General features: G+C 39.3%; 2 protein-coding genes across 6 annotated transcripts; both read right to left on the bottom strand.

The window, feature by feature from the left end:
* Positions 1 to 695: 695 nt before the first annotated feature.
* On the bottom strand, positions 696 to 4,296 carry manbal (mannosidase beta like). 2 transcript variants are annotated; one of them, XM_085407386.1, is made up of 3 exons: positions 4,159 to 4,296; positions 3,615 to 3,798; positions 696 to 1,421 (listed from the first exon to the last, which is right to left on the bottom strand). In XM_085407386.1, exons 2-3 carry the CDS (start codon positions 3,762 to 3,764, stop codon positions 1,311 to 1,313), a joined length of 261 nt encoding a protein of 86 aa, XP_085263512.1. In that variant the 5' UTR covers positions 3,765 to 3,798; positions 4,159 to 4,296; the 3' UTR covers positions 696 to 1,310. The 2 variants fall into 2 exon arrangements, with proteins under 2 accessions (XP_085263512.1, XP_085263513.1); XM_085407387.1 differs by having other exon boundaries at positions 3,615 to 3,802; positions 4,144 to 4,287.
* Positions 4,297 to 5,490: 1,194 nt separating this feature from the next.
* LOC146670475 (nuclear factor of activated T-cells, cytoplasmic 2-like) lies at positions 5,491 to 19,313 on the bottom strand. 4 transcript variants are annotated; one of them, XM_085407383.1, is made up of 11 exons: positions 18,972 to 19,313; positions 16,959 to 17,913; positions 16,648 to 16,819; positions 15,901 to 16,103; positions 15,060 to 15,232; positions 14,568 to 14,708; positions 12,210 to 12,265; positions 11,815 to 11,947; positions 9,810 to 10,463; positions 7,836 to 8,061; positions 5,491 to 5,845 (listed from the first exon to the last, which is right to left on the bottom strand). In XM_085407383.1, the coding sequence occupies exons 1-11, from the start codon at positions 19,090 to 19,092 to the stop codon at positions 5,839 to 5,841; spliced, it is 2,841 nt and encodes a 946-aa protein (XP_085263509.1). In that variant the 5' UTR covers positions 19,093 to 19,313; the 3' UTR covers positions 5,491 to 5,838. The 4 variants fall into 4 exon arrangements, 3 of the variants coding, with proteins under 3 accessions (XP_085263509.1, XP_085263510.1, XP_085263508.1); XM_085407384.1 differs by lacking the exon at positions 7,836 to 8,061; XM_085407382.1 differs by lacking the exon at positions 5,491 to 5,845 and having other exon boundaries at positions 6,276 to 8,061.
* Between the last annotated feature and the right edge of the window lie 930 nt (positions 19,314 to 20,243).

Here is a 20,243-nt window from a genome sequence, read left to right as displayed (position 1 = left end):
AGTCACGACTGAAAACATTCTTATAATAAAGGTAATAAGACACTACGCGCGTGCCCTGTATGTTTACGTCTGTCGTTTGCTGAAAAGCTCCATTTAGCCGACTGGGAAAATTGGTTGCTAAGCGACACACACTTCCCTAATGGTAAGTTTTTGCTGGTGCAGTGATACCGGAACCCGGTCGGCGTTTAGCGGTGTTTATCATCCATCAGCTGATATCCTCTCCCACACTCCCGCATCAAGTTTCCAGTAGTTGAAGCGGAGAACTGAAACTACTTCAAGGAGAAGTAAAACGTACAATCCCAGTACTTTTTTCAATGACACTTGAAGATATATTCAAGCAGAGGCACTATAATGTAGGCCCATGTCGCTCATAGAACCCTCGGAACTCTGCAATAGCTGATATTGGAAGTAGAATTCCCAAAAGCTTTTTAATTTCACTGGTAACTCTATACGTGCAATTCTTATGTCCCAGTAACCTTTGAAATGAAAATTAATTTAAAAATAACTGCCCAGATGCACATCAAGATGGCCAGAATTTGTCTGGAATACTTGGATTAAAATCAAGACTTTATACAAGACAGTTCATGTAAAATATGTGCAATACTACCGCTTTAATAAAATGCTAAATGGATCTAAACGAGGTAATAAACATCCCAACCAAATGGCTTTCTGAGGGCATCAACGATTAGCAAAAATCTGATCACTGTTTATCTCGGAATTTTGAATACATTTAAACATACAGTCGTTGTATTACAAATTTAGAGTGAAAACACAACCTAGTACTTTTGGACAATGTGAGACTTTGGTGTATCATCTATGGCATTATGATTTACTACACCAAACCACAGTTTTATAAGGTATGTGTTTTGTCATACAGAAGGCTGGGTCATGATGTCCTTCTCATTTCTTTACATGAAACTGAGGTTTGGCAATTACTGTAAACTGCTAAGGTGGATGGCTGCAGAACACATTTATTTCTTCCTTGTTATTAACACACAATTCAACCAATGATATTCAATTGTTACAAAAGAAAATGTATAACAAACACAACCAATGAAATACGGTGTGTAACTAAATAAACTGTTGGTAAGCACCATGATAATGAGCTGTTTTTGTAATGTGTTGAACAGGATGTAGTTGGTCCTTTTCTTGTGCCTCAAATTCAACACACCTCTTTAATTTTTTTTTAATTGTTTTAAATTAGTGCTTATACTTGTAATAACAAAATTCTTATAACGTTGGCAATGACCCAACACACACATTCTCAAGGTAATACACACACGCGCGCGCACAGACATGCACACAGATATTTATCGCTTCTTTTTGCTCTCTTTCTTTGGTTTCTGTCGAGGCTGAGGTGTTGGTCCTTTAGGTTTCTTTATCTGTTCAGCAGCCTTTACGTCAGTGGACTCGGCTTCCTCCTGCAGAGCAAACACAGAGCACCCTGAACAACCTCCAAAGGAACAGTCTTTTCATTTGTCCTTGGCACTCACTTAAGAATGGAAATATAGTGATAAAAGTCCAGCATTTTACAACCATAACTTTAATAAAATAATGCAAATATCCACAACAACATACTGCATAGAAGTAAAAGCAATGGACATTGTACAGTGCAGTGGCCAGTGGTCAGAATAGAAGAGATGGAGGCAGATCACCAGAGTGCCGAACCCTGGAGCAGCTGAAAGAAGGATGTAGCTCACAAGTTAGAGGCTATTTAGGTCACTTTACATACTGACAGCCAGTTGATTCATGTATAACTAGTAAATATAATGCTAATGTCATTTTATTCATCATTTTTCCCCCATGTTGAACTTGTCATAAAGAGTGCGTTTAATTTGACTTCTTATCCACATGGGGTAAGTATTATACATTTTCAATGCTGTTTATACAGTTTGCAGTTTTCCATCTCTACATTAAACTATTGCAGTATTAACAGACAGTTGAATGAAATTCCCAGACAAATACTGTACACAGCAGACAAAAGAAACTGACATTTTTCAGCACTTTTTATTTTCTGCCAGCCTAGTTTCTGTGAGTGTAATCTTTCCCATTGTTCTGGTGGGTAAAAAAGATGAAATGGCGACATACTGTGGAGAGTAATCAGTGCATCTGATAATGATGCCTGAAAATAGAGTAATTTGACAGTGGATTTAATTGCTTTTGTCTATAAATAATCTCTCCTGACAGTTGTTATTATGGAGATTGTGAAAGTAGCCCCGTCTTCACAGACTTTCTAAAACAAGAGACTCAGCACTACACTTGCTAAGTGGCGCCCAGTTTCTCTGCATTTCTTTTTAGATCAACTTCTAAATGTGACAGGCAAAATATAATAAAAATTTAATTATTTTACTTTCAGTATTCTAATGTTAACATTAGCTGTTCCATAGTATAACTACGTTAATGTGTTTAACTCATTGGAAACCATAATGTAATCAATTAAACTCTTCTGTGACATAACAAAAGACATATGATGGATCTGTGTGGTGTTACAGCACAGCCTCTATACCATATATCACTCTAAAGCAGAGTAAAATAGCCTAAAAAGTGTAAATTAGGTTGATGATTACACATTAATATCTCCTTAAAAATGGGAATAGAATAAGTTAACTGTGATGTAACAAATGCGCATGCAATTGTAGACATTTCCTAATGTATTTCTAATACACCTACAATTTTTACCCCCTCAAACTCATACTGTCATTCTAAGAATGAAGAAAAAAATAACATCGTGTGTAACAACCGAGAATAACAGTTGTTGGGTGCTCATGAAAGAGAAGAAAAACATCAGGATGGGCATATGGTGTACAGTGACAATTTGACTCAACTGTCTGCATTGTGCTTCAGTTCTATTGATTTGTGCATCCTTCTCTGTTTCACCTGAGCCCAGACTTATTCACATCCTTCCTGTGATGCTCAATGAAACCAACCTTACCCCAAGCTAAACCAGAGGGGAGGAGTATGCAGAGATCAATGGGTTACCGAGCTCTGTTAAATTTAATGTCAGAGTGTTCAGTGTGATGAAGATGGCTCTCTTTTAAGCTTGTTATAAACCATTGTCATGAGAATTTGCATGCATACAGTGTATGAATGTTTTTTTTAATATTTGGTCCTACTGCTTTTACACTGAAGGAACTGCAGCTACTAAAACACAGATTAGAAAATCAATTTGTTCCTTTTGTTGGCTATTCATCACTAAAACAACCTACTCAGTCAGTAATTTTACTTTCACTTTGGCGACAAACTGAAATGAATTCACTGTCCCTTTTATTAAGTTGGAGGAGAGTCTTAGCCGTGCGTAGCATTTACTTGCACCAAAAGCCTCACAGCTGGATTGTGCAGCTGAAATAAACTGTAACAACAAAACCACACAGAACAGTAAAATAAACATAACTGGAGATGAAGCATACATTTATTTTGACCACAGAGAGTGCTTGATGATCACGATTTCAGAAATGTTGGGCTTTCATGTCAACAGAAAACCACAGTTACCAAAGCCGGTGGATAACTGCTCTAGTGATACTCAGATAACACAAAGAAAGCCTGACTATGCAGAACTTCCTTCACAGTACACCCCTCAGGATGGGCAAGCAAGCACACCTCTCTATAAGACCCACCTGTTCGTGGCCCTTGGATGAAGGGAAGATGACAGCCAGGATGCAAATAAGCTGAAAGATAGCACCGAGAAACAACCCATAGCGCAGTATGCTTTCTAGCAGGGTAGGCTCAGGGATCTCTGGAGTGGACAAGTCCAGTTCTGCAGACATGATGACCCTGCTCTGTTACGCTTCCTCCGGTGACCTGCCTGTGAAATCAACGTGAGCAACGGTAGAAGAAAGACATGTAAACCATTAAGTGACGACAGGGTGCATTAAAAAGAAAGAGAGAGAGAGATTATGTGTTGAGATGTTACTCTGCCTCATAGCGGCCACTTTTTAAATAGACTCTCTTAAAAATGTGAATGAAACAGACACTCTGCTCCACTGTACTCAAACGGACTAAAACATAAACGCATTTCATGCTTACTTTATATATTTACTTTATTGTGGATACGCCTAGCTACCACACACTCACAGCGTTACAATGTAGCGAAGCACTTTGGCAAGACAGTGTTCGAGAGCGGAAAGTGGGGGGGAAAAAGCTCACCAGTGATGGAAGTACTTGCCTCGTTTTACCGCTACAGGAATGCAAACACCAAAGTCAGTTCTTCTAACGTAAAAAAGCTAAAGTAGTTCACAAAGGGAGAGAAAATAAATCACTTGTCGGAAATGACATCATAAATCCGCCATCTCCTTCCGCTCCGATAGAGGATTGGCTTGAAAACAACACCCTCTAACGTTCGTGGAGAAGAGTTTTTATTTATTTTATTTTATTTTTCATATTTTTAATCCTTGCGGAGAGATTTTATCCACAGTGAACAATAAATAAATTGAAAAGACAAAAAAAAAAATCTAAGATAAATTTGGTGAAATAAATGTCATCAAGGTGGCAAACGCTTCTTTTTTTCTCCAAGCAGAGTTTCTGTGCTTCACCAGCGATGATGCATGGCTGTTTTAGAGCCACTGCTTTACAGGAAATAAGTTTCCATCCAAAAAACTCGAGAGGTTTTCACCCACTAAATATTTTACAGCCTCGCCTCAAAGATGAAGCGTAAAAGTTAATAAGTGTTGCTAATCAAGATAATTACCGCCAATATTTTCTCTCAAGTGTGCTTTTTAGTATCGCTGCATGTAGTATTACTGCATTTCTATGCAGTTTTTCCAAGTTCATATGAGCACGAATGAGTCCTTTCACACTCTCGTTTTCCCTCTTTCTATTGCAACGGTTATTAAAACCGTTTTATGTCATCAGGTTTCTCCTTATTTACTTCTGTAAAAAGGAGACAGTCAAAATGTGAGTCATGATATTAATACGTGAGTTCAGATGCAAAATGCTTTTAATACCTTTTAATTGCTGCCACCTACATTGCAAAATAGCTTTCCTGTTTACAATCAAATAATGGAATAATTAAACCCGAAATAAATCTAAAACAATACTTTAAACATTCAGCTTGAAATTATCTTTGCAGAGAATGAAACAAAAAGGCAGTAAAAGATGCCACTCAACGAGCCTGGAGAACTTTTCCTGAAGACTAATTAAAGAAACTACAAGAAAGCTGCCTAAGAGAGTTCAGTCTGTGTTGAGGAAAAAAAGTGATCATACCAAATATTGACTTTCTTTCAAGCTGATTAGAACTGTGCAACCTCTGTTTTTGCCTTATATACTGTATTTACATTTATGTTTGTATGCTTCAATAAATTCACCTGTTTTTCAGTTCCCTACAAAAATATATAGAAATGAGGGCTAGCTCAAGGCTTTTGCACAGTGCTGTGTATTTTCTATTACTTAAAAAAGGTACACATTTATTATTTAGTTCCTTCTGCTTCCTATATGTAACAAAATGATTACAGTCAGTAAGTCAACACTCAAACACCATGATTCATATACAAAGAATTTGTTTAATATAAAAAATTTTCTACAAGCTTACAACGAGCAATTTTACAACTGTATAAACAGAAAGAAGTTAAACAAGTTAAAATAAAAGAGTATAATGAATATATGATCCAGTATTGTTACTAAGGCTGAAATATATGATAACAAAATGGAAATGGAGCTGACCCTTCAAAGTTGTACAGAAATATGGTATATAACGGATCAGTCTCTATCGTTTCGCTTAAATTACAGTTACTGAAGATTTATTGTTCTTGTTCTTGATGTCTACAGATTATGCTTAAACTTTGAGTGGCTTCAGATCAGCATGATCACTCTCCATTGTGGCCTCTCATGTCTCTTCTTATGATGTCATTCACTGGAAAACATTGAAAAGAGGGATTAAGAACTTTCATATTTGCAGCAAAAATGCAAGTTGAGCTGCTTATTTCTATTATTCTTAAATGCTATGCAGATTTTATATATACATATATATATACATATACATACACATATATATATATATACACACACACATATATATATATATATATATATATATATATATATATATATATATTAGGGGTGCAACGATATTCGTATCGATATTGAACCGTTCGATACAGTGCTTTCGGTTCGGTACGCATATGTATCGAACAATACAACATTTGTAATTTATTTTATCAATTTTCCTTCTGACGATGCTGTCTGTGTTGAGCGCTCAGTGAATCTGTGTTCGACTACTCCGCCTAGGCTGCACTGTCCAGCGCAGATCCACTGAGCGCTCAACACAGACAGCATAGTCAGAAGGAAGAGCACAGGGCAAGCTAGCGAGACAGAAGTTAAGCTCTCCTTTTAACATGGACCTCCCCCACTCTCATTCAGATCTGGCGTTTGGAATTATTTTGGTTTTCATGTGACGTATGACCCTGAAGGTAAGCGAGTCATGGACTAAAGTAAAACAGTATGTTGGATGTGCCATGCAATGCTCAATTACATTGGTGTGAACTAGTGTGTTAGCGCAGTTAGCTCGTTAACGTGTTGGCCGTCTAGCCCCATGCACGGAGCGATCGGCGGTAGCTCGTTAACGGAGATTTGCCGTGTTGTGGCGTTAAGGTCATTTCAACGAGATTAACCTGAAAGCACTAGTGGGAACACAACGAATATGACTGCACATTTACGCCGACATCATCGTAGTGCAAAGACAAGTGGAAGCAGACAAAAAAAAGCAAGCATGCTACTAACTTTAGCCGAGTCATTTAGACAGCTGTTAGCACATGATTCTCCTTATGCTGCTGAGAATATAGCCCAGAAGAAGCGGATAGTATAGCTTTTATTTTGGAAAGAGCCATTTCTCTGTAATAAACTCTCTTTTCCAAAGATGAGTGATTCCTCAATCAGATACAGGGCTTGCAATATCGCTAGCCCGACGTCCTGGAGCTAGCGATTTTTTCAGTCGGGCTACCAAAATCTATCTCTTCCCTGCCTGTCGGGCTATTGTAGGAAAAATATATGTCAATGCTTTTGCATTCTTTCGGAAATGTAGCTGGGTAATTATGTCATTGGCATCGGTGAGCCACTGTCAATATGTGACATATTGAAATCGCGTTTGAATTTGCGCTTGTTTTTTTGCTTTCACTTTGCAATCGTGCGAACTGTGTATAGAGAGCGACAGCACTGATCTGTGAGTGATGATAATTTGTGCACCAATTCCTCTGACATCGTCTTATTAATCGTTAGCTTACTATGCAAACATGACAAGTGAAATCTCCCGCAGCAAGCTTAAACATGTGAGAGGTTGATCGCGCAGAGAATCGCTGAGCTTATGTGAGTGCGCGTGTAAAAGCATTTCAGTTCTGCTGAGCCAAATAAGACAGGTCAGGGTGAAGAAGTGACAGCCAAAGAAAAGCTTACCACAAAACGGAGAAGTTATGACAAATCAGACTATAAGGCAAAAAGAAAGTGCAGCTTTATGGTTTCATGGACAAAATAATTTCTGTGGCTGCAATATGATGAGCTAAATAACCAGGGCTGCACATAAGTGGTCCGCAGGTGCGCATTCGCTGTCAAAATAAAAAACACGCACAAGGGTTAGGGTTAAATTTAAAAACTGTACTTTTGAGTTAAAATATATATTTATAATTTTAATAAATGACAAATTAAAAATGCTTGAACATTTTTTTGTATCGAAAAAATATCGAACCGTGACACCAAAGTATCAAACCGAACCGAACCGTGAATTTTGTGTATCGTTGCACCCCTAATATATATATATCCATAGGTCCCTCATCCTATTCATGTAGCCCCTTCCGCCGGGGTTACTTGCGTAGTAGTATTCCAACAACGCCCTGTTTTCGTCTCTTGCCCACCGATGCCTTCTTGTTCCAGTAGCCCACTTTACGTCAGGGTGCCCTGGTTCCTCAACACCTGACGCGGACCTTGTTGATCCGGGCGACGTCCGAGCCGGCATGCCTTCATATTTATCTGTCTCGCTCATGTCTGCGGTAGGCTCGCTTAGCATAGGGGGTCTAGCCTTAGGACCCTTACTGGATACAGACGCCCCAGGCAGGAATCGAACTTGCGAGCCGTCTTCTTCTGCCATAAAGAGAAGAAGACGGCCGTAGTGATCGATGTAGCGGTTCCGAATGACAGCAATATCAGGAAGAAGGAACACGAGAAGCTGGAGAAATACCAAGGGCTCAGAGAAGAGCTCGAGAGGATGTGCAGGGTGAAGGTAACGGTGGTCCCCGTGGTAATCGGAGCACTAGGTGCGGTGACTCCCAAGCTAGGCGAGTGGCTCCAGCAGATCCCGGGAACAACATCGGAGATCTCTGTCCAGAAGAGCGCAGTCCTGGGAACAGCTAAGATACTGCGCAGGACCCTCAAGCTCCCAGGCCTCTGGTAGAGGACCTGAGCTTGAAGGATAAACCGCCCGCAGGGGCGTGCTGGGTGTTTTTATATCTATATCTATATCTATCTATATATATATATATATATATATATATATATAGATAGATAGATAGATAGATAGATAGATAGATAGATAGTGTTTTTAAAGCCCAATTGCAAAGATTTAAATTCTTAAAACAAACCTCAAGTTTGATCTGAAGGGTGAGAGGACCTTAAGTGCCTTATTTGTTCCCACCACCAGGTGTTGCCATAGTCAGACTTTTTGGGGCAGTTTATGCTTTTATTAAAGGTAGATAGTAGAGAATAACAGGAAAGGATGGGGAGTTGTGGGAAATACAACAAAAGACCTCAACTAGACTTGAACTTGAAAGAATGTTGTGGGTCGTGGTTTGCACTCTGGAGGCCTCAGCCATCAGTCCTCCCCAAAAATGTTCTAATTTTAAGCATAAATCAGTCTAATCGTGACTTTGCATGGCTGCAGTTATATTTACGTCCACTAGATCTCTCTGTTACGCAACATGGGTTTATCGACACTTATCAATGATTTCAGGATGTTACATCCTTACCTCTGATAGAAACAACATCCAAATGTAAAGTCTACATCAGAGACAAGAACAAAGTGCTTTTATTTATTTTTTTTAACCATGGATGTAAATGTATCCGCATGTATTTGCCTGTACCATGTACTTTCTGTATCTTCCCTCAGCTACGGATGTGTAAACATAAACACTCTTCCACAGCAAAGCAGGTCAGGTTGCTTCAAAGCAGTGCCGCTGCTTGTTTCCCCATTCATTATCTCCAAACACAGCAAAAACTCTAAGGAAAGTGCTTTGGGTCATACCAAGTTTCAAGTGAGCCCGTGATACTTTAACAAGCGTGTGTGCTTGCATGAGTGTGTGAAATGAGACAGTGAAAGTAAGACTGAAACAGACAGGAAAGTGGAGAGAAAGGCCCTAAAGAAAACCACAACGCAGGATTTGCAAGCATACAGTTGCAATATGCTTGTATGCACTGCAAATTGGACCACAAACACAAGGCTTCAGTATTTCACCTAACTGCTGCACCTTGTATGCACTTTTTTAATAATGTGTTTATATCACAGTGGTTACACTCGGAGGTGGGGGTGAAAAGCTTATCCTCATGACAAAGAATCATTAAATTTATAAACACAATAACAGCAAACATTTTTGTTCAGTCCCTTCCCAAAGTATGGCTGACTTATCTGTGCGCAAATATATTAAAAACAAACAAACAAAAAAAACTACATATATAAAGATTCAGAAAGGATTAAACCTTGCCGACATTCCTGGGTGAAGTGGGAATTCTCGATGGAAAGGTTAAAAAAAACTGTCAGGCATAATTCCATGGTGGAAAAAATGTCAGGAGGACTTCAAGCATTCAAGCATTCAAGCAGTACATAACATTATACTCACCATCCTCCAGATAGGCATAACTGAGGTTCTCTTGTTTGATCGTGATTTTCTCTGGAGCTCGTTCCTCATGGTTTCCTCTAGCAGGGGCGATCTGGGCCAGAGGCTGCCCACCTGGGTCCACCCGACTTCCAACCTTTGCCTGGACTTGACTTTGAATGTATCTCAGAGGTGGCGACTTTCCTAGTGGTAGTGCTGTCTGCATGTAACCATGATTACTTGACATTGAATAAGGGTCAAACGAATCACCAACCTGAGGACCTTCACCCAATTTGGGCAAAGGGGTTCTGGCACTGACACACTGGCTGGGAGCAGAGGCTGGATGCGGAGCCATTGGGGAACCACCTAGTAAAGCGCTACTGCAGTTGCTGTAACGCTGATTCCCAGTGTGGTACAGCACTGGGTTGTTGACCAGAGTGCCAGGTCTTGACTGGTAATAGACTGGTTGATCATCCAGTTGATCTGGGGTTAACATGTGGGCTCGGGGGTCTACAGTGGTTAGATGGTAAAGTGCTGAGGAAACATTCAAGGCTTGAAGGTTGTTGTCTTGCTCCAGGGGATGGTACAGAGACCTCATTGACATGCCAGAGAGAGACTGATTATTTGAATAGCCATAAGAATTCAGCTGGTAGTCATCCAGTGGTTCTGCTTTAATGGCTGAAAAATAAAAACAATTATTATTAGATTTTTCAGAGAGTGAGAGAACAATGCAGGTCTGTCACTAGACCAGTATAAACAAACAGCCACAGTCATCTTACTTTGCATGTTAGCATGCTAACATTTGCTGATTAGTACTTACTTTCCTATTTACAGAGTAAACATAGGGATGATGTAAATGCCAGTAGTTTTTGCAGGTATTGTGTTATTAGACAAGGTGAAACCAAGTTTACTGGAAACTGTTCTCTTGAGACTTTAAATACAGTATATTAACTGAAATGTCACAGCAACTCAGCTAGTATAAAATGGGAAGAAGATATTTACAAAAGGAACATTAATGCCAGCGTATTTAGAAGCTCTCGAGTTATTTCAGTGATTGTGTGACCTAAAAAAAACAAGTCATTGCATCTCCAGTCATCTTTAGGTCTGGTGATAGTAAACACATGTAGGTTTCATAACCAGTGGCTGGAGTATAAATCAGTGTAGATTGAAATGGCTTTAAATTGTCAGCTGCAATGATGTTACGCTTCTTTCTCTACTTCTTAATAATCTTGCCTCATTTCACCTAAAAGCTATAAATATATATCTATATATATATAAACCAATAAACTAAAAGCCTTTTTTTGAAATTAGCCAGAGTGTGTCGGCGCTGTAATGTGGGTATCACATGTAGGCGTTAAAAAGGAAAACTATTTTTCCCTTTGAGAAGAAGTAAGATTTGCCCCCAACCCCTACGCAGTCTCTGTTGTGGCTGCAGTGTCAGCGTGCTGCTATAACTGATTAACTTCTGATTTCTGATAAAACTGCAGAACAGGAGTGTTATATCAGAAGTTTGTAACTGCATTAATCTACTTTTGGGGTTAAAATTTTAGAACTGTCAGATTTAATCTAACTAACATTTTGCAATTTCCTGTAACTTTTCTTTTGCTTTTTCTCATCGCTGATGGATGACTTAGCACACATTTGCCTCTTTTAGCAACATCAAAGTCAGTTTATGTTTTTTTTATGGTGTTTTTTTGTCATTATTTGCTAGCATAAGTTATGTAGTGCTATAATACAATATATCTCTCCCGCAGAAAGATATCTGACAGATTACTATTATTAATGTTATTTCAACAGCTGTAACAGAAGAATTTCCCCAAAATGGGATTAATATAGTATTTTACTTCACATGCAGGGTTACATTATGCTGACAAGGTAATAATAAGATTTCCAGTGCTGACATTCAAATTCAAATTCAAATCCAGGCTGGGAAATGTTGACACTTGAATCACCTTCCTATTTCTCAAACATAGGAGGTACGCCTGTTTTCTCCGTAATAACAGAGCTGAGATGACTAAGAGATATACACCTATCATAGGAGTGTAGACGAAGTGCTGAGGCTGACTGCGTTTCTTTTTCCCATTGATGACGCAGAAGTTGACTTTGGCCGGCTGGCAAATGCTCCGGTCTCGATATGGAGGGACTTCAACAAACAGCATGTTCTATTGATAGAATGAGAAAAAAGGTCACGAGTCAGCTGGCACAAATCTCTACCTGTCAGGTCAAAATTAGTACAAGAAATAACACTTTTATGATACGATGATATGCGATTAGCACATTCATGTACTCAGTAAACTGAAGACACGGGCTTTACATTTTGATTTCTGTTTTGAGCACGTACAGTTACCAGACAAATGACTTTAGCATGCATCTTACAAAATGTGCATCATAGTTTATGTGTCAGTAAAAGGGAAGTTAACTTACAGCTTGAGTTTTATCTCTGTCCACAGTGGCCTCCACTTCCCAGATCTGCTGTCCATCTGAAATTAAAAGGAATAGTTTTTGCAGGTTTGAGTCCCATTTTGGAAAATACGTGTTATCTGGTTTTTTTTGTTGTTGTTGTTGTTGTTTTTTGTTTGTTTGTTTTTTTAGCACAGCTTAATTTAGCATAAGGGCTAAACAGCGTGGTCTACTCTTGGTCTACTGACTGCATCACTAAGACTCTAAAGCTCAGTAAATAGCATTTTATATTTGATTTGCTTCATTCAAAAGAGTTGTGGTTTATGTGCTGGACTATTTTATGGCTTTGGAGGTGGCTGGCAGATATTGCTACCATCTTACTCATCTTACTACAGGCTCACAAGCTGCTGAGAGTAGTTTTATTTTTTACCACAAAATTATATGTGGTGGTGAAGTGGCAAAGAATCCTGTAGAAACCAAAAATGTAGCAAAAAACCAAACAATTTCTACAAGTTTAATCAGCTGGAAACAATAATTCAAGCAATCAGATGATATGTCAGGACTTTTATTAACAGTACAGTAAGCACATTTGTCACAGACAGTGGAAAACAGGGTTCTCTTTTATGTCTGGTTTAGTGTTTCATTCCCATCTAAAGTTTTTACCTGCTGTTTCTGCTTTCTACCCACACAGTGAAAAACACAAAGCCTCTGCTCTGGGTCTTAGTCTTTATCAGTCTGTCTAACCACATCCTGTTGCATAAAACCCCACGCCAAGCAACAAGGAGGCTTTACATGCTTTCAGTTGTACCCATCCTTCTCTCAAACTATGTAACCCTACAATTTTGTGTGGGCAGAACAAGCAGTGACGAGGTGAGAAATTTCCATTTAGAAGTAAATAAAAGTTGCTACTGCCAGCAAAACAGTAAATGTTTAAGTTAATGGTTAATTTTATCAAAGGTAGATGTGGGGGCTGGAGGAAGAAGTGCGTCACTGAACGTTGAGTTATCCTGGGTGATATGCAAATAATCTAAAAATACAAATACTGCACGTGTACATGGACACAGGTAAGTGGGATACTGGGAGACCAACACAGGCTCAATTTTAAATCCTCAAAAAAATAAAAATCTGAAAAAAAGTTTGAAATCACAAGTGAACACACATGTCAACAATCCTTCTAATTACATAATTATGGACTGTAGATAAAAGATAGAAATAGCCACAGTGATGCCACACATTAGTTTGTAAACTTTCAGTTTGTTGTTCTGGCCTCAGTAATTTTTTTAATTTTTTTTGTAACTATAAGGGACTATATTTGAACAGGAGGATACAGTGAAAGTTAGCAGCCAAGGCTAACATGTTTGGCTAACAAGGTGTATCATTAAACCCATTATAACTGTACTAATGTGCATCTTTTTCATTTTGTTTTAGCTCAGAGCTATTAATATTGAATTTATCTAAGTAATAAAGTTAGTAATTAGTAGTTTGTGCTTTTTATACTTTTATGCTTTGTAGACAATCCAATTTGCTTCTTTGTCTCCTCCATATTTTTTTGCCCTTAATAACACATATAATACTTAAAGTGGGTGACATAAAGCATGCCTCGAAGGCACCACTTGAGGAACTGCAGTTTTTGGCACTTTTGTCTTAGCTTGGGAATAATTCTACATTTTAAATAAAATTCCCGTGTTATTTGTGCGTTTTTACAGTAATTACAAAGGGTATGGACTACTACCACCAACATTCGGCTTTGTAAACTCAAGTTTGAACTTTTCTTTGAGTGGCTAACCCAACGATTAACAACAGAAATATGATGTTTTGATGAGCTTTACTGAGATTTTTTTTGTTTCTTTCTGAGTCTATAAACTGTGAAGTACCATAATATCACATATGAGGGCTTCAACCTCTTAGCCTAAAACTGAAGTTCCTTTGAGCGTGGCTGCAAAAACAAGTTAGTCCCTATAGACCTCTTTGTTAAAATGTTAAAAATTTACAGGGGAAATAAAATAAAGTCATAAGTACCATACCAATTGTTAGTCACCCATTTAAACATTATGTAACATGTCTCTCTCTTGTAAATGAGACATTGACTATCAATGGGATAACCTGTATAAATACAGGTAAAAATAATAATAATAATAATAATAATAACAACAAAATAACAAAATTGTTAAGCCTTGATGCTAACTGGCTACATGTGGTAATTGCTGGCTCAAGCTCCCCTTCAGTAAACAATGTGCAGTGTAGCACAGGGGCCACATCTACCCTTTACAAACTACCAATACAATCTTTGGGTGGCTCTTCTACAGTAGCTTTCAAAGAAGACCTTAGAAGATTCATTCCACCAAAGACAGACATTTGTGATTAAAAAAAAATACTCCTCACCTTGTGTTTTCTCCGAGAATATCACCTTTGAGTCAGATGTAAAATTCTGTCCAGTAAGGACCATTTGTTGACCACCGAGTACAGAGCATTGGTCCAGGTCCTGCCTCTCGACTGCAGGGAGCTCCTGAGCTGAACGCTGAGCTGTGAAAACATGAGCAGCTTTATTGTCATTGTAACACTAAAGTATACTGTATAGTGGGATCAAATCCAAGTCAGTTGCACTATTGACCATTATAGACTGAAGAACATTCACATTAAGGCTAGTACCTTTTTTCTGAGCAGTCAGCAATACATCTACAAGTGGTGTGTCAATGTTAAATAATATAAACCAACATGTTTGCCAACATTTGCTAACATCAACCACCAAAAGCTAATGAGAAAGAATATAAATACAAAAATACAGAGCAGCCGACAAAGCTTCAGGGTCTACAGTGACTCTCATGATCAAGCAGAAAGAAAGAAAACGCTCATATGCAACAAAATACTTCTTACAGCATTCAATAGGATGAGAGGCCACTTGAAGAGACATGAGGTGGCCTCCAGATTGAGGAATGTGGACACGAAAGACCAAGCGCACGCGTGTGTTTTTTCGTCCAATATCAGTCTCTCCATTTCTTAGTTCAATGTCAGCATTTCTCAGCTTCAAGATTCCAACGCAGTCAATCCTTTATCATGAAAGAGAAGACATATGACATAAAATCAGTGCTCAAAATGATATTTCTGTCGTATTTATAAAAAACTTGATTTTCTTCACAGTCCACGCAGACTGTCTTTTTTCACATTTAACTGATGCAATCTCTGCTATTTCAAATATTCAGTCAGTAAAAAGCTCTTTTTTTTTTTTCAAAGCAGCCAAAGTAGTGATCTCAGGCATTTTCATGGAAAAAGAAACTTCTTTGATTTTGTTTGCTATTTGCTGTTGTGACTCATCATATGTCACGTTCATCAAACCAGTTTTGGTTGCTGCTGCAAACACCCAGAGTTTGCTAGGTCTTTCTTGGAAAAACTCTCTGGCACACAGGAAGTGGTGCGTTTTATGTATCAGTTGTCAGCAGCAGCAACATTTTTGGAGGGAAAAAGATGAAAACCTTGCGGTTGTGATGAGTAGCTATAGCTTGTAGTATTTAAAGATTTAGCACAGTGGAAAATCAAAAGAAAACACATGACGACTCAGGTTGCTGTATCTCCACTCTGAGCCTTATAGTGCTAAATCACCTCAGTGGTCTCTCTTGGTTGAAAAACACAAGTGAACGACTTGTGGTGAAATGTTGACACATACTCTAGGCATTTGTGACGTATGATTGAGAATCCCCTTGGCATTAGTTTTACTCACACAACTCTCATGTGGCTCTTTGGCTCCAGAGGGATCTCCAACACTTTAGTGCCGTTGATCATCCTCTCCATGCTGGGTGTGGTGACGGTCTTCCCGGTGATGCGGTGGACCTGGTAGAAGGCGTGGGGTTTCAGGAGCCTCTCATCGGCTGTTCCAATGAAGATCTGCAGCGCCAGTGCGGATGTGCCTTGGTAGCCACGGAGCTGGTGACAGCAACAAGGGCAGTTAAAATGTATGCTTCATACTGAACTAAATAAACTTTGAGATCATAAAAGTCCATGCCTTTTGAGAAAACATTTACACCACACAATAAATCTCTTGTGTCTGTGGGAAAGAATTCCCATGCAAACTGGCAAAGCCAGAACACTGCTTTGCATAATCCATTTGTGTAGCATGACTGGGAAAACTGGTAATGGAGGCCCATTTTTTTACTTTCCAGAAACAGTAAATAAAGGACACCATGCACTGACATTTATATGCTCTTTTTGTGGGTTCTTGATTTGTAATTATAACTGTGTTTATTTGAGCAGATTGAATCAATGCATGTCTAAATAATCACACATGCATTGTGGAAGCACTGACATGTTATGGGGCTGTTTCTATATTTGCATGAGTATCAGCTTTACACAAAGACGTTTATCAGGAAATATCACCCCAGCATTTACAATCTCCCACTCCCTCTCTCTGGTACAACTACCACGCGTTCGTTTCCTCTCCTTTCTTGTATCTACATATGAATCCCCACACCTGAACCTCCGGGTGCCCTCCATTTGGTGTCTTGACAGCTCCTCGGCTGCCCTCAGTCTCATAGTGAGCTCTGTGATGCGATCTGGGCTGTTGTTGGATCAGTAGCTCATACTGGCCCGTCTGATTGGGAAATGACCACTCTAAAGATGGAAGTGGAGCCAAGGTGAGACCACTGGAAGAACGAAAGAGTTCAAAAAAGAGAAGTTTAGATTTAAAAAATCAAAACGAACCTTGTACCATAGTAGCTTATTAAAATTCATTAAAAACGACACATATTTCTTGTAAGTGATAAATTAAGACAAACATAACACCTGAATGTGGATCGTCCACTATGCTGGAGTGAATGAGAAGGAGGCCACACAGTTGGGAGCATGTAGAAGGTCTCAGGTTTGATCTCAGCTCCACCCCTACTCATCTTTTCTTGCTCAATAGCCCAGTCGTAACCCTCGCCATATACACAGTCCTGTATTTTGGCCCTTCCTGGACTGCTATTCAGAATCTCGTCCAGGCCAGAGGTTGCGGTCTGAACTTGAGGGTGAAACTCAGCTTGAGCCTGGTATTGGTGCAAGTAGTAGGACCCCTGCTGATCGTGGGGTGATGGGATGGGGCTAGGACTCCGGGAGCGCTGCTTAACAGGAGTGCCCTCCTGACTAGAGTGGGTCTGACCGTAGAAGCGTTTGCCTCGCTGCGGCGAGACAGACCGGGAACGCTGATGGGGGAGTGGTGAAGCAGAACGATTCTGTGGTTGGAGATAGGTCTCATCCGTGATGCTGTTTCGAGGTGAGGCTCCTGGAGAGGAGTGGTTAGAGGATGTATGGATGCCCTGCAGGCTTGAGCAGAGGTCCAAGGGATTCAAGCCCATACCACAGCTCCCTACATTAGATGGCGACACACATGGAGATGCCAAGGGAGAGTAAGTATCTGCTCCCCAGCCAGTGGAAGAATTACTGCTGGCAGGGCTAACGCACTCTCTGTAGGATCCCCGGGCTTTAGATGCAGGACTTGGCTCTAGGGTTTGTGAACTGAGAGAGTCACCAGATGGAGTGATCTCAATCCTGGGGCTGGGAGCAGGGATACCGACTCGTGATGTCAGCCCCATGGTGTCAAACACAGCTCCTGATAGGTTTCCTGCGTTGGTGCTGTGAGAGGAGGTGTCCTGGTTAGAAGTTGGTGGGTTAGAGGTGGAGATGTATGCATCTTGAGGCTGGACCACCAGTAGAGGAGGCTGACTGTCATTGTCAAGGAGACCACCAGTGTCATCTGTCACTGATCAAAGAAGGGACACATTTTAGCACACAGGTCAGAATATCTGATTACTACAATACTGCTATTACCATGTGGTAACTTAAAGTGGACTTAAAGATAGTCAGTGTTTCAAATATGAAGTAACACACTTCACTTTTTTCATTCTTGCATCTATATGATATCCATGCGAGCAGATTAATGATTAATATGGTCACCTCAAGTACATGGCTCTGGCTTCAGCACAGAGCCTAACCGGTTTTCGGTTTTAAACACTTTGTTTGGGACAGCAACTCAGAAAAAGTTGGCATTAAAGGAAGAGACACCTAAAACACCTAATTTCAGAGAGAAGATGAAGCAAGGCGCTGCATGAAGGCAGAATATAAAGTAAAACACGATTATTTTGTGAATAATATTTTTTAAATTTTCCTAATCATGCAAAGCTACTCTAGTTGAGTCCAAAAATAAAGATATGGAGCTGAAAATGAACATAATCGGTTCCCTTTAAAGTTTTTTTTTGTTTTGTTTTTTTTACCTAAAACATCTTTGAACAACATTTTCTCTTAATAAAAATCTATAAATTGAGAATATGCCAATGTTGGGGATGCGAGAGCTGGTTTTGCGTTTCCTCTCCCCAGTAAAGCTATTACTATCATACTGAACAAGTGTTGGTTTTAGTCAGGATGCCAAAAATGAAGAGGCTTGCAGATACATATTCCAAAAAAAACAAACCATTCATGGTACTATGAGGATCGCTTAATTTTGAATCTACTTAACTATAATCTGTCGCACTCCTGTTTACTTTCCATTCAAAAATAGAAAAAAGGGTCTTGGAAGCCCTCTTGATCTTAGATTAAAAACAAAAGGATGATGATTATCGATCAGTGTATAATGTCATAATGTCAAGGTCTGGGAGCTAAATTTTCATAAAAATAAAACACAACACAGTAGTTACAGACGCATCCTCAGCTGAGAAAACGTGGGCTTGGCGGCAATAAGATCATGAAATGCCTTTAAAAAAAATAAATAAATAATAAGATACTATGTTTAGAAAAATGCATATGCAATTTATGTATACACACCTTTATCACAGCCAACAGAAAAATCCGGTTGATTATACAGAAAAAGGTCCGAAAAGTCTAACTCCTCCTGGTTTATGTCTTGGCCCAGGCCCTCGGTGAGCCCCAAACCTCCAGAAGTCATCTCCAGCTCGGAATAAACAGGTTTGAATCCCGACGAACGTAACTGTTGTAATAGCTTTTGCTCAAATAAATCGTCACTTTAATTAAGGCGCAGCGTGGATAATTAACGCAACGGACGAAGTTACAGTACTTCACAGATGCGTTCAAAACATTAGAAACTGCGCAAATAAAACATCTAACTGAGCGAGGTGAAAAAAACGAGCGGTGTCAGACGCTTCCTGTCACTGCTGATGATGACAAGCAGGCCTCATCTCTTCCTGTCTAAGTTAGGTAGGCTGATTTTTTTTTCTAAGATATAAAATCTATAACGTCTGCTGATATCAAATCATAAAAGTCGGATTCTTTTTTACACATTTTTCTTTTCTTAAATGCACCTTTTATTCCTTCGTATTCGACCTAGTTATCTTTTTTTCGGAGACAAAAGATTTTATTCAACTGGGCACCATAAAATTTACGACTGACACACCTCTTTTAACTCTACCTGTTTTTGTTCTTATGTGCAGCTACTATCAAATATGTGTAATATGAAATCACATATCGATATTTTTTGTTGGAGAAATCTGTGAAAATTAGACGATTCTCCATGATCCTAGCCCCAATAAAATCGTACTTACAATCTCTGGTCAGTAGGTGGCCGTATTGCACAATTACCGCCAACACCCTTTTTTTTTTTAAATTGCTGTTCAAGTTAACTCAACTTGACTTTGAGACGTTCGTAAATATATTGATTGCTGCACTTTGACATAAACTTACTGTAGTTGTGGTTTTGACAGCTCTACTTCCTGTTATAAAGCAGATGAACATTTAGCAACCACAATTCACACTTTACTCGACATAAGGTTTCTCTCATTCATTAAGCTCATTTCTAGCTCGTAAATTCTAGTCTTACACTCCCCTAAAGTACTTTATCATTCACATATAAATAAAAATCAGAACAATCCTTCTTTATCTTATTTTGACCCTCAGTTCATCCACGTGCCCTTCTTTCCTTTAAGCTTCCCAAGCAGAGGCTTTGAGCAGCAGGTGGGTGGGGTTGTTTTTTTCCCCCCCAGCCAGAGCCGTGTGCCGGAGATGACCATATAAGGAACCCCTCCTTCCTCCTCCTCCATGACCTCATACAGAGCCAAGGGCGTTAAAAAATGAATATGAAAG

Source organism: Rhamphochromis longiceps, linkage group LG5 (assembly GCF_057381845.1).
Source record: "Rhamphochromis longiceps isolate RC_006_pf linkage group LG5, R_longiceps_female_GT1.1, whole genome shotgun sequence".
NCBI lineage: Eukaryota > Metazoa > Chordata > Actinopteri > Cichliformes > Cichlidae > Rhamphochromis > Rhamphochromis longiceps.
The sequence above is the reverse complement of the archived record's forward strand: the minus strand, read 5'-3'. Positions and strand labels throughout refer to the sequence as shown.